General features: G+C 38.4%; 1 protein-coding gene across 4 annotated transcripts in view; it reads left to right on the forward strand.

Moving 5' to 3' along the window:
* The window catches only part of stx1b (syntaxin 1B), a 40,737-nt gene extending 25,509 nt beyond the window's left edge, over positions 1-15,228 (forward strand). For 2 of the 4 annotated variants that reach the window (XM_081704272.1, XM_081704276.1), the window contains 7 exons: positions 2,865-2,939; positions 5,215-5,288; positions 6,443-6,551; positions 6,819-6,892; positions 7,164-7,301; positions 9,124-9,234; positions 9,707-15,228. In XM_081704272.1, the coding sequence (XP_081560398.1) occupies positions 2,865-2,939; positions 5,215-5,288; positions 6,443-6,551; positions 6,819-6,892; positions 7,164-7,301; positions 9,124-9,234; positions 9,707-9,787 (662 nt within the window). In that variant the 3' untranslated portion in view covers positions 9,788-15,228. The remainder of the gene's footprint in view (positions 1-2,864; positions 2,940-5,214; positions 5,289-6,442; positions 6,552-6,818; positions 6,893-7,163; positions 7,302-9,123; positions 9,235-9,706) is intronic. The other 2 variants (XR_014119049.1, XM_081704282.1) reach the window with 2 other exon arrangements.
* Positions 15,229-16,753: the final 1,525 nt, after the last annotated feature.

Here is a 16,753-nt window from a genome sequence, read left to right on the forward strand (position 1 = left end):
ATGTCGCAGTTCTGATGAAGCAAGATGCACTCACTCCAGTTCAGCACCTCAGTAGCTTCTCTAAGGCATCATTTGTCCTCCTCTTCAGTTTAATTCTCCTGTTCCAGTAATCACTACAATACATACGCATACAGCAGTGCAAAATGGCTGTAGCATGTAGAGTATTCATGTGCATGTGTGTAGTTGATCATTGTGTTCTGTTTGTGTGTGCATAAGTATGTAATGCTGTATGTGTGTGATATAAACAGACAAAAAAGGAAATGGCCAAAGTAGTTGTGAGAATATGTATTTGCTTAGTATTTATATATAAGAGTTCAGTACAACAGGACTACTATAAGAGTTCAGTATAGCACGACTACTATAAGAGTTCAGTATAACAGGACTACTATAAGAGTTCAGTATAACAGGACTACTATAAGAATTCAGTATAACAGGACTAATATAAGAGTTCAGTGCAACAGGAGTACCATAGGAGTTCAGTACAACAGGACTACCATAAGAGGTCAGTACAACAGGACTACTATAAGAGTTCAGTACAACAGGACTACTATATGAGTTCAGTACAACAGGACTACCATAAGAGTTCAGTACAACAGGACTACTATAAGAGTTCAGTACAACAGGACTACTATAAGAGTTCAGTACAACAGGACTACTATAAGTGCCTCGTTATGATTTGGGCTTACAGTATAAATAAACAGTATAAATCTACAAGGTACTATTTTCCCCTCCCTCACATCAGCCATGGTGTTTATATAACATTACTGGCCTACTGGTTTATATGATGTTTATATGTCATTACATCACTTGGCCTGCCTGTGTGTGTGTGTGTGTGTGTCTGTGTGGGTGTGCGTGCATGCGTGTGTGTGTGTGTGGGGAAACAACTCCACACGTCTTTCCACTCACATCTTACTGCCGGTATGATCACCTTTCATCTAGTTAGCATACCTTATTTTTTAAAATTATTTTTTTTTACATATTGATTAACAACAGCAGTAAAAATAATGAGAGTTTCTTTTGAAGCGCCACAAAATTACTTATCATCAGAAGACAGACTGTCAGCGTCTAGCCACAGGTAACAATGAGAACATGGTGTGGACACTTGTGCTGCTAATTCAGTAACAACAGATATATGTCCCTTTTGGTTTAGCCATTTCACCTATAATAGTAATATGTTTGTTGTCCTTGATAACATCTGTAATTAAAGCCATACTTGTTTCTGTAGTACCAATTTCCAGTTTTGGAGTTTAATACAGCAATAGAGTACAAAAGGAAGTAACATCATGGCTGTGACTAGACTGGTGTTTCTCAACACAGTTCTCAGGACCCACCAGACAGTCCATGTTTTTCCAACCCATTTGTACCATGGCATTAAGAACACTGAATATACCTATATTATATTATAAAATATAATAAACCTTTTTATATAGGCATTTTCCAATATAAAAGTTTTTTTATACTGACATTTTCCAATATAAAAGTAGTTAGCAACTTAGAGTAAAGGATTACTTAGCAACCAGTGGTCAGTGGAATGATACAGGTATGGTGCAATAACAACCTGGGTAAAATAAAATTTGAACCTCAGATTGTGAGGTTGGAACTTAATGCTGTATAATAATGATAATTATGTGGAACACTTGAATCTAATTGGTCAGTCAAGGTGAATAACAAACAGCTGAACTGTATAACAAACTACTGTAACAGGTCACCTTAGAGAATTTTCTTTAGCAGAAGCTTGTAGCTTTCTAATACAATAAATTCAAATTATTATTTAGTGTCCACATATTGATTTCATTGGCAAGTAGCTGTATGGTGAGGCTATTTTTAATAATGACCAGCTATACATTATCCCTTACATATATTCCTTACAAATTTAAATAATAGAATCAAAAATAATATAATAGAATCAAATGTTGAGGGGAATGCTGGGACCTTTTTATATAGTTTGATATAGCTGATATAGTTTACCTTAATATACATTATTATTAGTGTTGCTGGCAAATGAGATGGAAGGAGAGAACAGCCAAAAAGATGTGCGAGAGATAGAGGTGTATGTGTGAGAGCTCAACCACACTGCAGCTACTATCCATCAGACTTGGACTGCAGTCTGTTGTAAAAGACAAAAATGCTGACCAAAAAAGCACTGAGGCAGTAGAGCAAGCACTCTGCTTTGTACATCTAGTGCATGACATCATGTCATGGGAATAGAAACAGCTGCCCAATAATAATATGTGCCAAACAGTAATATCCGCAGGAGAACTTTTATCCATGATTCACATGGTTATTCTGTTCATTAAAAGTGTTTTTTACACCGTCAGCACTGACTTTTCCTCAGTGGTTTATTGGTCAGAGTTCATTAAAAATATCCAATGATTAAAACCTTTAAAAGGGGCAGAGCCATGGAGAAGTGGCATTCCATCAGTAATTTTAATAGGGCCAGCAGTGCCAGACATTTGAATTCTGAACTTTTGGGTCTGCTCCAGTGCAAAGCTGCTGTTGCAGTGAATGTCACACCATATTGGGGCTAATTTGATGCAACACTTATTTTGGTGTTGTTCATAAATATTACAACAGGTAGAAGGTAATTAATGCATTTTCCACATATCACATCACACTTAGTATTACACAACATACAGAGTAAAAAATATGATTTGCAAGAAATAAAATATGTTCTCAGAAATGTAGGCCTGGGTCACCCCTTTAAATAATACAGTGACCTGCCTACTGATCTTGTCTGTGTCTTTCTGTCTGCATCTCCTATACTCTCTCTCTCTCTCTCTCTCTCTCTCTCTCTCACACACACACACACACACACACACACACACACACACACACACACACACACACACACACACACACATCAGAGACCAAGCAGGAGTTGGAGGATCTCACAGCTGACATCAAGAAGACAGCCAATAAAGTGCGCTTAAAATTAAAAGGTAATGTATCCATTAGAGTTTCTGAGAGTCCACAGGCTGACACAGCATGCTTTTAGATGCTTTTTATCTCTTTAGCCTAATTTTATAATAATTTGTGAAATATTATTTTAGTTATTTCTGTAATCTTACCATTACTGAAACATATTTTTAGTTTATTTCCATAGCCTTACCATTACTGGTTGTTCGATATTAAGTTTGCACAAGCTTCAGTTCAGTAGTCTGCTTAGAAAGTCCTCTGTCTGAAAGTCTGAAATGTACTTCTCTCTCTCTCTCTCTCTCTCTCTCTCTCTCTCTCTCTCTAGATAGATAGATAGATAGATAGATAGATAGATAGATAGATAGATAGATAGATAGATAGATAGATAGATAGATAGATAGATAGATAGATAGATAGATAGATAGATAGATAGATAGCATTATTATTGGTTAAATAACTAGGGTCACAGACATTAATGCAGAGTTTGTTAAATATGTGGTAATGTCACTGAAGCACCAATGTCTTCTGAGCTGACAGCACTTCTGCATGTTTGCATTTAATGCCAGACAGCTCATAAATAAATATGTGGTCTCAAATGGTATCAGATGTTACAATTTGGATGTAAAATGGTATTACATATTTAAAATTTGGATGTAAAATCAAATACCCTTTAAGAAATTAACTAAACCATCAAACCCCTTGCCTGTTGAAGACTGCTTAGAAAACAAGTTCTGATCAATATCTCTTAAACCACCCAAGAACGTTATTGATATTTAGTCAGACTTTCACTATGGTTTAGTTAAAATGTGCATTACAATGACAGGCCTTCAGTGTCATTGTATAATTGAGCTGAGTCATCACTCTTCAGAGGAGAGCTGCAGGCTCAGGGCCAGAGTAAATGCCTCAACCAGCAACCCACAGAGTAAACGCCTCCACCAGGAACCTGCACTGAGCTACAGATACTGCACCATATTAAACTAAACTAGTCCACCACATCTGAGACTTTACCAAATAGGGTTTCTTTTTGGTAAATAAGAACATCACTGTAAAGGCAAAAATATAAAGGCAATAGTAATTATATCGTAGTACTACAGCACAATAGTGTATTGATATAGGCGTAGTAATAATGTTCCTATATTGTACTATAGCCTTGTAAATAAAGGTATTATGTGTGTGTATCGGACGCACACACACACACACACACACACACACACCCCCACAAACAAATAAAGCTTTTTCTGCCTAGTATGGATAGATGGATGGATGACCAGTAATGAATTGCTGCATTATTTGCATTAATAATGTGAATGCATCATACAAGGTTATAAGGACATTTGGAAAATGAATTACTGGTTAGTCACAGGGCACCCAACCACATGACATGACCCCGCAGGAGGAGAGGGGCAGCACTGTGCTTACAGCACTGAGCTAGACGGAGCTCCGCACTAATCTCCTCCTGAAGTGCTTGCACCTCTGAAATTCCCCAGGAAACCTGCCGCATTCTGCTGACTTGCAGTCTTCATTCGGGAATTTTTAATTTTTTTTGCAACGCTCCAGCCTCTGTCTCAAGGGACCGTTTCCTCCGAGTTGCGTCAGGATGATTTTGAATGTGGTGCTGCTGATTTCAGAGTTCATGAACGAAATCATGCTAAAATACTGAGAGACTGATGGATTGGAATCGACTCAAAGATTTTTAAAATGGCCCTATACTGGTATTTTTGGTATGACACAGTGTAAAACAAGTCTCTGCCATTTTAAAATCTAAATTTGTTCATAGAAAGACACCCATATTATTTCAATTATTGTAGATAAAATTTGATATTGTTTTCCATATACCAGAGAATTATGATTATAAATTAATATTTTGCAATCAAACATCCGACCAACATTTATCTTCTATAAATGCAGAATGATTGTTCCCTCTTAGCCCTCAGTGGCTCAATCTAATTTTGGCACTCTTATGAGGACAGATTAAAGGGTATGTGGCCCTTGCTAAGAATCAGATCCCCAGAATAAGCTCACAAAACCCTGGTGTGATCCACACCTTGACAAAAACAGATTTTGTCATGCGTGACAACAGAATTGCATCAAGAGGCCTATAAATAACCTTGGAGCCTATGCTTTGTTCATTCAACTGTCTTTTTATTGTTATTTTGGTGACTTTTTATTGTTCTGACTGGAAATGTGTCTGTGGCAAGGAAACGGGGAAATAAGAAGAGAAGAAATAAGACAAGTTGGGTTGTTTTCAGTGTTTTCTCTCATTCATTTGCTGTAACTAGCCTGATTTCCTCTTCTCAGCAATCGAGCAAAGTATCGAACAGGAAGAGGTAATGAACAGATCATCGGCAGACCTGCGAATCCGCAAAACACAGGTGAGTCAGTGTAAAACATAAGTGTTAAAAAAACCTGGTGAGGCAATGTGCAAATGTATAGAATCTGGGTAAAAAAATTAAGAATTGTAAAGAATGCAAATAGTTTAAAGAATGTGTGCTAATAAATGATTGAATTATTGCAAAAATACATAAGGTGGTGAAAAAATGTAAATCAGGAGTCTCAACACTTTAATGGTTGCTTAATGCAGGCAAACATTTCTAACATTAATGTTTTTCTTTGTTTTCAACTTGAAGAGGGTGGTAGTCGCAGTTCCCACATGACTGTGTAACAGGAGGGATATCAGGCTGGACATAATCTGACATGATTTTCTTGCTATAAACAGGCCATCAGGATGGAGGCTTTTAGCTTCTTACATTATCCTCATTAATCTGAATAATCTCAGTTTCTTTCACACAGCAACACATATTATATATATGATGAAACACGTTTGTCCACTTCTATTCTGTTTCTCTGGAAACCTGTAGTCACGTGATCATTTTGTAGTCACTCATCCCACACTCAGAGATTTTGACTACCTCTGCATCTTTAACTACAGTACCCTGCACTACCCTGTTTCTCTGGAAATCTTGTGTACTTCACCACAATTTTGAATATATATATATACACACACACACACACACACACACACACACACACAATTTTCTAATGGTAACTGCTAGCTATATCCAAAACATAACACATTAAACCGGTAGCATTATAAATGGTGGCATGCCATTTTTAAATGGACATAGTCATCTTTTTTGGAAGGTCTCACAAATTCATCAGCTCCCTCTGCTGCCGTGGCAGCATAATTAAGACAGCAGTTTGTGCTGTGGCTGCAGGTTGGGCATCTTGGGCATGGTTTCAGTGACCTCATTCAATATTCAACACTCCATGAGGCTAGGACACACTCCCTGAGACCAGGACACACTCCATGAGGCTAGGACACACTCCACAAAACTAGGACACACTCCCTGAGGCTAGGACACACACCCTGAGGCTAGGACACACTCCATGAGACCAGGACACACTCCCTGAGGCTAGGACACACTCCACAAAACTAGGACATACTCCCTGAGGCTAGGACACACTCCACAAAACTAGGACACACTCCACCTTGTAGCCTTTTAACCTGTTCCTCTCCTCCATGAAGCACTCCACGCTGTCACGCAAGTTTGTGGAGGTGATGACTGAGTACAACACCACGCAGTCCAAATACAGAGACCGCTGCAAGGATCGCATTCAGAGACAGCTGGAGATCAGTGAGTTCGGTTCACAGCGTACACAGACACACACAAACACACACACACACATACACACAAAACAAAAAAAAACAAAACAAAAAAACACATACAAACCTTTTCTTGCAATAAGTTAATAAGATTCCAACCTTGGAAGCTAAACAGTATATTAATATTATATATTTTTCATATAAAGTATATGGACTACATACTGTATAGACATATATAATTGACACTAAATGTAAATGTATAATAAACATTATTGTGTGTCTAATGCAATTTGATCAGCTGGAAGAACAACTACCAATGAGGAACTAGAGGACATGTTGGAGAGTGGGAAGCTGGCTGTCTTCACCGATGATGTAAGTGAAATGGATTCCACTGGCCCCGAATAAGAACCCTGCACTAACTCCTTACATGCACATTCTGTTGCAGAGCTACACAATATTTTTGACTTTAACATTTTCAGCACATTTCTCAGGCATCTATTACTAATGGAATATCTTTTTTACAAAAACCTCTATTTTTTGTTAAGAGCACATTCATCTGCTGTTCAGGTAAAATGGTTAAGGTTTTCAACCTGCCCTTCCTTTGTTCTCTACCCCACCGTGGCTGCTGTCTCTCCGACTGCAGATCAAAATGGACTCCCAGATGACTAAGCAGGCCCTAAACGAGATCGAGACCAGACACACTGAGATCATCAAGCTAGAGAACAGCATTCGTGAGCTGCATGACATGTTTGTGGACATGGCCATGCTGGTGGAGAGCCAGGTACATCATCCAGAGTAAACATCACTAGAATAACCTTGTACAGGCATCCTGTTGCCCATCAGCTTCCACTCTGTTACCGTCTGTGGTTACTGTCTGACGCCCCTGTGACTCATGCTGCTCTGGCATATGGGTATTGCCAGTAGGTGTTGAGCGAAATTCTTTCAAATAATAGCCTGGCAAAGACATCTCCATGCCACTTATCTCTCCATACTACTGTGACAGTAGTGTCATACTGGAACTGTACCTTCAAATGTCACACTTGACGTGAAACTTCAGAAGTTACAGAATGACTGCAAAGGCAAAATGCTTAATGCTTAATTTGATATGCAGGCTAAAAATATTTAGATTTGCTACCATTTCAGAGGAATATTAAAATTACTAAAGTTTAAAGCTATTTGATGCTCAAAGAATGGCCTCTTTTCATCTAATGAATTTCAAATTAGCCCAGTTTGAGCAAAAGAAAATCAGAATTTAGATGTTTTTTAAATCTTCAACATAACAGGTAGAAATTCATTTTAAAAATGCTTTATTTAGCCAGATATGTTCTAATTATGCTTCACAAAACAAAACTAATATCAGTTTCAGTCAATCCCTGACCAAGTCTGAAATAATTTTATCCAACTGACTCAAAATAAATTGCAGAATTTAATCAAACTCAGGCACCGCTGACATCTGGAGGTCCTGTAATAGAGATGACAGCTGACTGGTTAGTTCTCTTTAACACTTGCATAATCTCCTCAGCAGTGGCCTGCCTTTGTCTGGTTACCTCAGGACCAGAGGTACATACTGCAGACACAAACTAAATGCAGAATTTGTTTCTGAAAAACTAGATTTGTGTTTGTGTTTGTTTGTGTGTGTGTGTGTGTGTGTGTGTGTGTGTGTGTGTGTGTGTGTGTGTGTGTGTGTGTGTGTGTGTGTGTGTGTGCGTGCGTGCGTGCGTGCGTGCGTGTGTGTGTGTGTGCGTGCGTGCGTGTGTGTGTGAATTAACATGATTGAAATACAGGAAAAAACTTTATTTTATTGTGTTTGCTTAGAGAAATAGTTTACAGAAAAATCACATTTCCACAGTTTTCCACTTTCCTCAGATGTTGTCAGCCACATAGGTTCAAGTGTTTAAAGTTCACCAGTTTACTGGTGGCTAACAGGTAAGATAAGCTGTTGATGTTGAAGTCATCATGCGCTGAAGTTGTCACACACTTGCCTCAGAATACATCTTTATCTGTACATAATCAGTTATGTCAAAAAGTCAGTTGTGTTAAAAAAAATGTATATATGTAAATGAAAGAAAAATGATTCTAGATTCGAGATAGATGCTATCACTTTACATTAGCTATGTAGCATAGCATACCATTGTCTAATGTTATAGACAAAATTTCTCCATACAGTACAAGAAACTATTTAAGCAAGTCTAAATTCAGTTACGTAAAGTTTGACATAGACTGCTGCACCCTTTTGATGATATCACCTTACTGCTTTCAACATGCTAAGATGTGGGTAGAGGTTTCTCTTACATGTCAGCTATATCCACTGCCAAAGTTAATAGGTCAGATTTGGACAATGGAATTTCTTGGCTGAACAACATTTGGATTAAGGGAAAATCATATAAATTTGACTGTTTGCTGAATTGTTCTTTTAAGAACAAGGTTCAAGAAAAGTTTAGATATGGTAAGTGGAGTTAAGACATAAGCTTGTGTATAATGTATAGGAGTATAGTAATGCAAACTGGTCGTGTATGTGTGTGAGTGTGTGCATGCATGTGTGTTTATATGTACGTGTGCGTATGAGCTGATTTGATTTTGAGTTCTATTTTTGTGTTTGCCAGGGTGAGATGATTGACAGAATCGAGTACAACGTGGAGCACTCAGTGGATTATGTAGAAAGAGCAGTGTCAGACACTAAGAAGGCTGTGAAGTACCAGAGCCAAGCACGCAAGGTACGCCAGCAACGCCCCCATCTCCTAGGTCATCCTGTACTCTGTCACGTAAACCAATAGCAGCGCTGTTCCCAGGTCACATGATCGATGTGTAGTCATTCATCCCACACTCATGAAGGACATTGCTATGGATGGAGGGGTTGGGTTTCCAGTGACATGCATTTGTTTGTATTTGTAAATCTGCATATTTTTCACAAACAAACAAAAACAAAACAAAACAAAAATGCAGCAGCAGTGAAATCATTACGCACGTGCAGGCAGTCCAGAGAGTGTGGAGCGGTTTTACTGCTCCCTGAACCTTTAAAAGAACATCAGCATTTTCTCAAATTTGATGACTGTTTGATGACTATTTGCTTAGAATGCATGCATATATGTAAAAAATCAGAACCAGCAACCTGTAGGTGAAATGACAGGAAGTGCATCTCTGAATGTAACACACCTTCACTTTCAATTTGTGCACTTTTCTTTGCAGAAGAAAATCATGATCATCATCTGCTGTGTAATCTTGGGAGTGGTCTTGGCATCCAGTATCGGAGGAACATTTGGCATGTAGACTCATCTCCACGCAGACCAAGAAAGCAGCAAAACTGAGAGAAATACATCCACTACAATCAGTACGAGATAAGGAAGCTCTTTAAAGGGGTTGTGTAGGATCTAAAAATCAAAGGTAAAAAATAAAACATAAATAAACAAACAAACAAAAAACCCAGATGTTACATAATAGCTGATTAAAGCATATTCAAAAAGAGAGGGTTCAAATACACAATAAACATTCTATTTATAAATTGTACATGTAAATGTATTAAACAGCACATGGGTTAACTACCTGTAAAGAAATACAACCTACATTTTTTCTTTATTTTTAACATTTATTTCATTTTATGTGGGTCTCCAGGGCAGTGCCAACAATCGCTAAAAAGACTGCGTTTAAGTGGAGCATGGATTTTACTATGGCACTATAGCAATTAGTGCACTTTCCTATTGACCGGAAAGATATGAGGATATGAGTAAATGGTACAATAGTTGTAATTGTCAGGTTTCGTTGGGAGGGTCTTCGAGTTCTGAGGGACTGCTTATAGGTGGAGGTCATTCACTTTTATCAGTGAATGAATTCAAAGTCAAAGCTTCTAAGAACTGCAACTCTCATAGCTTAGTATCAACAGCATCTTCAAAATATTATCCAAGCTTTAACAAGCACACAAACATTATTATGAATATGTCCATTGACCAACTGATCTGCTGGTGCCAACTCTCCATGCTGTAGTGCGCAAGGCAGAGTGTGTCTCCTAACATTGAAGTCTCTTAGACTAACTACAGCATTCCAGATATTCCTGAAGCACTGTTTGGAGAGAATGGGAAGTACAGAAATTTGGAAACAGTTGAACTATGCAGTTTTGATAATGAGAGAGGATCCTGCTTTCTGAATTAGACTTTTCAACTGCGATCAAAGAGAAACAAGAACGGCACACTTTAGCCTCCCCTGCTGTTCTTTCTAAAAATGTGTGCGTGTGTGTTTTATATACATTACTATATGGGGTTTGTATATGTAACTCCAGTTATGCTTCACTTTTCTTCATAAAGTCTAACATATGGAGGGATTGAGGCAGATTATCCATGTGATGATGTAGTGCCGAATGGAATAGAGTTTGCGGGTCGAGGCAATGCTGAGGAAATGCCATGATTCTGTCCAGAGGAAGCTTGCTAATTTATTCTGGTGCTACTTACTGAGGATAGAGGCTTTGAACTTAGATATGTGCTGATACTGTTGAGTTGGGGAAAGCATCCTGAAGACAGAAATGACACAGTTCTGGATCCCAGTTTATAGACAGTGAGGATAAATTCCAATGTATTCTATAAATAAAGGGAAGTTTTACAAATATATGACTAAAATACATGTTTAGAATATAACTGTTGCTGATTAAGTATCAGCCTGCAGTAAAACAATAGTAGTAGTAATAATAACCATCTTACTATTCCAGTATTTAGTATTTTAGTACAGTTCTTTTCTGTTATAATATGCTAAACTGACCGATAGAAAATAGTTAGAAGCTCAGAATATTAGGTTTGCATTTCTGTTCAAAGTTTAGGGGTGGGAGAGTAGATCAAACACCACCAGAACAATCTTGAGTTGCACAATATGTTAGTGTTCATTTTTTAACAAAAAGAACTAGTGTGGTTGTGTATGTAGATTTCTTTTATGCAAGGGCTTAAATCCAAAACCAAAATTCAGCTCTGCTTATTGTTATAGAGTGAACCCCTCTACATTTTATTCAGGATAGTTAAAGGATCATTGTGAGATCATGGATGTAGAAAGCCCTCACTCATGCCAACCACCACATGCACAACAGTCCCCAGGCTTCAGCCAAAACAGACAGATCTGCGAGATCTTCAATACTGTATGTGTCTACATTCTATTCTGTGGCAGCACCGAAACACATTCACATATTTGTAAATGAGTATTTCATTTCCCAGCATCCCACAGAATCTGAACTAGAAGCCCTCCCTTCAAAACAGGACCAACTACCCTGAGCAGGAGACAGAACTGGCGATACAGCATTTGTGTATTATACTTGAGTATGTTTTACAGTGGCTAATCCAGAAGGTCTGGAGTCCAGCCCTTAGCTCATTCCAGTAATGACCAGCATGTTTCCTTTGAGGCTCCTGTGTATTTAGTGTCCAATCACCTACATGTACGGTGCAGATGGGGTTAACGTCTGTTGTTGTTGTGTTTTAGCAAGGGGTGTTGGCTGGAGAGTGCTTCTTCGTTAAGGCATGCAACATTGGCTTCATTGGTCTGCATGGTGATTTACTGCTCTTGCTCATGTGTGCACTTTACAGTCAAAAAAATATATATCACTGTCCCACATCATTACACCTTTAGATGCTGTGCTCCATTTTGGCTTTTTGCCATTTTTCTTTCTTCTTCATCTCTTGGGAGGTTGGCAGGGTTAGTCGAGCGGGAAGGGGTGATTTTTACTCCGGTTCCCATCTGCTGGGTGTGTCCTCAGCTATAGCCCCTCCCTTGTAGAACTCCTATGGGCATGTTCTCAGCTATAGCCCCTCTTTGCAGAGCTCCTGTGGGGGTGTGCTCCACTGGCCTCCAGGGTTGCAGCTGACTTGCAGTTCGCTTGGCTCTTCCCCCTCCTGCTGGATCCTACACTTACTATCATGCTTGTGATGTGCGTTTCTACGTGAAGACTATTCTTTTATTGTGGATTGTGTGCTGAGGCTGTAATTTGTGGAACTCATACACCATGCGTCTGATACCCCACCCCCAGCCCGCAATTTATAAAAAAGCTGTTTCTGTGTGAGAGTGTGTGTGAGCATGAGTATATCTGAGTGCATGCTTGTGTATGAGTGGGTCTGTCTGAAATCCTTGGTCTCCCCATACCCAAGACGTGTGGGGTTCTTCTTGGGATCTGCAGATCTGTGGTATGTAGCTATTAAGTTCCAGTTTTGTGTTGAGAAAAATTAAAATAAGAAAAAGTAATAAGACTAAAAGCCAAAGCATTACGCTCCTGCACGTGTGCTCTGTAAGAGGAGCCCACAGCAAAAAGAAAGAGAAAGCGGTTCTGAATGGGTGCGGCCAATCCCGAAATCCAGCAGAATATCCTTCTAATACACTCCTCTCCTCTTTATCATGCCTTGCTACTAGCCAACAAGTTTTCAGTTTTATTTTAAACTTTTTTATCAGAAATGTTCCACCACAACTTTTTTCAGTCAGTGACAATGATAATGTGATAATTCTTAATGATAATGATCATTTTTATTGACAATATACCTTCCTTTCATTTAATTAATTTTTTTAATTATTACTATGCTATGATAATGTTTTACCATGTTCTTGCCAATCGCATTGCTTTCTCTGTGCTGGAAACACACGTAGACAACAACAACAACAAAAATAGGTGCTGACCTGGACGAAAGATTTATCCATTTTTAATTATTAATTTATTTGTGTATTTATTTATCTATCTATTTCTATTTATTTATTTTATTGCCTTTAAACAAACTGTTCTTCATAAGTTCATCAGCCCTTCAAACACCTTGATGCAACTTGCCTGATGCACATAGAGAAAGCATTTGTGTATCTGCATGACCTGTTACCCTTTGAGACTGGTCAGTGCTGAAGGAGGTTGTTGAGAGTCTCATTAGCCCACCAACAGATGTTAGTTGCAGTATTAAGATCTCCACTTGTTCTCATACCATATTTATCACATGCAATATGTAGGTTATTTTGAACATTTCTGACAGCTGTGGTTCTTTCATATAAATCACACTGTTGGCTTTGAGCTGTGGGATTCCCAACAACCTTAGATATTTTAAGATTTATTCCTCTTAAGTTTGTCATTCTGTCAGTTGCTATTTCCCATCATGCTTTCTGACAGTGTTTCCATGGTCCAGTGTTAGCTTGTGGAGGAGGACTGGGTATGTCATTAAGAGGCTCTGGGATTTCACATAAATGACCTTTATAAATATTGTCAGCTAAAAGTATCCTGTTCTGAATAAATGAATATTTCATTGTAATCAGAAAATAAAGTGCCCTGATATTTGCAGACTGGGGAATTTTGAAATAACTGACAATTGATAATAAAACAATGAAAAGTAACAAATTCTATAATTGTAAAAGTTAATGGAAATCTGAGGAGTTGTGTTATCAAAATAATATTAGAAATATTGAATATTGAATGCTCACAATTTAGTCAAACTGAACTGGATCTTTGTCTTGTAATTATTGTAAATAATTTAAAGAGAGAAAAAATACCTGCATGTCTATGTATAAAACTACTTAAATTGTTCCTGCCAAAGTTGTAAAGGTTGATCAATTTCTTTGCCCTAACACCCAACCTCATCTTTGATAGGCTACTCCTCTTCACCCATCGCTTTTAGTTTCTGTTTTAAAAGCACTTTGTCTGCAGCAAATTCTGGCTTCAATTTAAAATCAGTTAATTTCAGCCGAAACACTCTGCTTCCCTCCATTACTAGCATCCACAACTGAAAAAAACAGTGCAGTGGTGGCAATCACTGGTCACCATCTCTAGCTATGCCAGATACTTCTGCTTTACACAACAGCTGAATTTGACCACGTATGAGAAGTCAAGTCTGAACTATTTAGCAGATCTAAGGCACATTGTGTGATGCATGTATTTTAAGTCTTGTAGATTTGGATAATTTCTAAAATAAGATTTTCAACAGTAGCATGACTGACATATCAGAAAGAGGATGGTCTCTGTCTGGGGAAACCCAACGTGCTCTTCTGACTCACTAAAGATGCACTGGTGGTTCTAGAACACAGGCTGACAGGCGTTTTTAAATTTACCAAAAAAAAAATGTCTGTGCAATATTAAGTAAAGGGCTCAACCATGCAGAGATCTTAAAGCACCCCGATCATAAATCATAGCAGATTTGGTGACCGAGTGAGACAATAGCCAGGAAAAATCGCTCCAGTTCCTGCCACTTGGCCTGCCACCTGCAGCCTTTTCCCCTGTCAGGATGAGCGTGGCGACAGGGCAGAAAAAAACACAAACAGATCAACACAAAGGACAGAAATAAGGAGTTGAATCGACTGCTGCAACTTTGACTGGAATTGCACCTTGTGTCCCTTTTTTCTGTGTGTGTGTGTATGTGTGTGTACTGTATTGTAAAAAAAAAAAAGAAGAGAGAAATGACCTATCTGTCCCTCTTTCTCCCTCTCTCGTACTGCTGTTTGCTGTTCAGTTTAGTTAGTGTGATGTGCCAGTATCTACCTTCCTATTCCCATGCTCTCGCGCGCGCTCTCTCTCTCTCTCTCTCTCTCTCTCTCTCTCTGTCTATATTTCTCTCCCATTCCTCCATGGATCTTTAAGATGACAACTCTATGCAGATGCTGTCTTTTATAAGTGTGTCAAAATTTTAAGTTAAAATTAAAAAAAAAAAAAATGAAAAAACCCGTCCAACAGACATTATGAATTTAAACAAACAAAAAATGAATAAACAAAAGGATTGTTCAGTGTGCAGCTGCTGTTGTGGCCTTTCATGCTGTTTGCTGTCTGTCTCCATGATTCTTTTTCAGAAGCTCACAAAAACGAACAGCATATTTTGTAAATAACTGAAGAGTGTGAAAGCAGCAGTTCTACATTAGGTGTGGTGGCCTACATAACTGCCCAGATAAACAGATCTTTTCCACAGAGTATGAATGAACTTTCCTCACAGGAATTTTAACCTGCTGCTTCATAACTGACTAACAAACATCCACAACACAAATAGATAGACTTAAGGAAGTATTTGCTAATAAAATATAGTATTTGTATGTTGGCTATTTAAATGACCCTCATAAAATTAGCATGTGTATGGAAATGTTATATAAAATGACATATCGTCTAAGCACCTGTAATTCTAAAGCGACGCTTGTAAATTGTATAATCTAGTTATTTTGTGAATTTTAATTAGGGTGAGTTAACAGTTAACTTAATCAGTGCGCTTTATTGTGCTATCAGTCAAATGTAATTGGCATGACGATTAGTGATTTAAAGCGAAATGTAGAGTTAGCAAGTGCGCACTTTACTTTAGAGGGAGCAAACAAATTTTTAAAAAGCCCTAGGACGGTGTTCTTTGGTCTTTACTATCGAAAAAATGCTTAGCATTATCTTACAGACGGGTCACGCCGACACGGCAGCCAGGGACTGAGCTTCAGTAGCAGCGACTAGTATGGCGGACGAAGGAGACGAGCCCAACTGAGTGAAACACGAGTTTGTGATGCGTATACGTACCGCTGAAAAAAACGGAAACAGCACGAAGAAAAAGAACTCGCCATAAATAGCAAGCTGCGGTTTGTTTGGTTTTTTTTAATTCACTTTACCAGCGTAAAACGCAACCTAGTTTTCCTCCTTAGGCCATGGGCTGATGACCAGCTGTAATGACTTTCATTTGTTCTGACCTTTGCAGTGGCCCGTTAAACCTGTGTTATAATCCTTTCATCGCTTCTTCAGTTTTTTTCCACAGGGCCAGTTTTGTGTCTTGTCCCGCGTTTGACTTTGACCACTAAAATCGGACACGTCGGACACCAGTTACGATCTGAAACTGGATCGCGTATATGCCACTATTTATATTTGCTTGGCTGTTATATGTAAGTTTGCTTCTAGCTATCCGATAATGATTGAATATGCTCTTTTGAATAGTAGAACAGCACCAGTGTGATAAACGACCGATTTTCTTTTTATACAGTCCAAGAAGCATTGTAGGTCAACCAAAAACAGCACGGTGGGCAAAAACAAACGCGTTAAAGGAAAAACAATCAATGACCTCTTGTTCGTGATTTTTCATTGGCAAGGTATGTGGAAATGAAATACGCCTACTGGATTTCAGCACGTTTAAATACGTTTTTATATTTTATACATGATTTTCCCACTGCATTCCCCAGCTTTTAAAAATAATTCGAATATGTACTCAATGAGATTTTAAATCAGAACATACTATATCATGCATAACTACTTCCTCCAATATCAACGAGAAGGCCTGTACAGAGAAGACAGTCCTGCTT

The sequence above is a fragment of the Electrophorus electricus genome, chromosome 2 (assembly GCF_041902795.1).
Source record: "Electrophorus electricus isolate QZ-2024a chromosome 2, ASM4190279v1, whole genome shotgun sequence".
NCBI lineage: Eukaryota > Metazoa > Chordata > Actinopteri > Gymnotiformes > Gymnotidae > Electrophorus > Electrophorus electricus.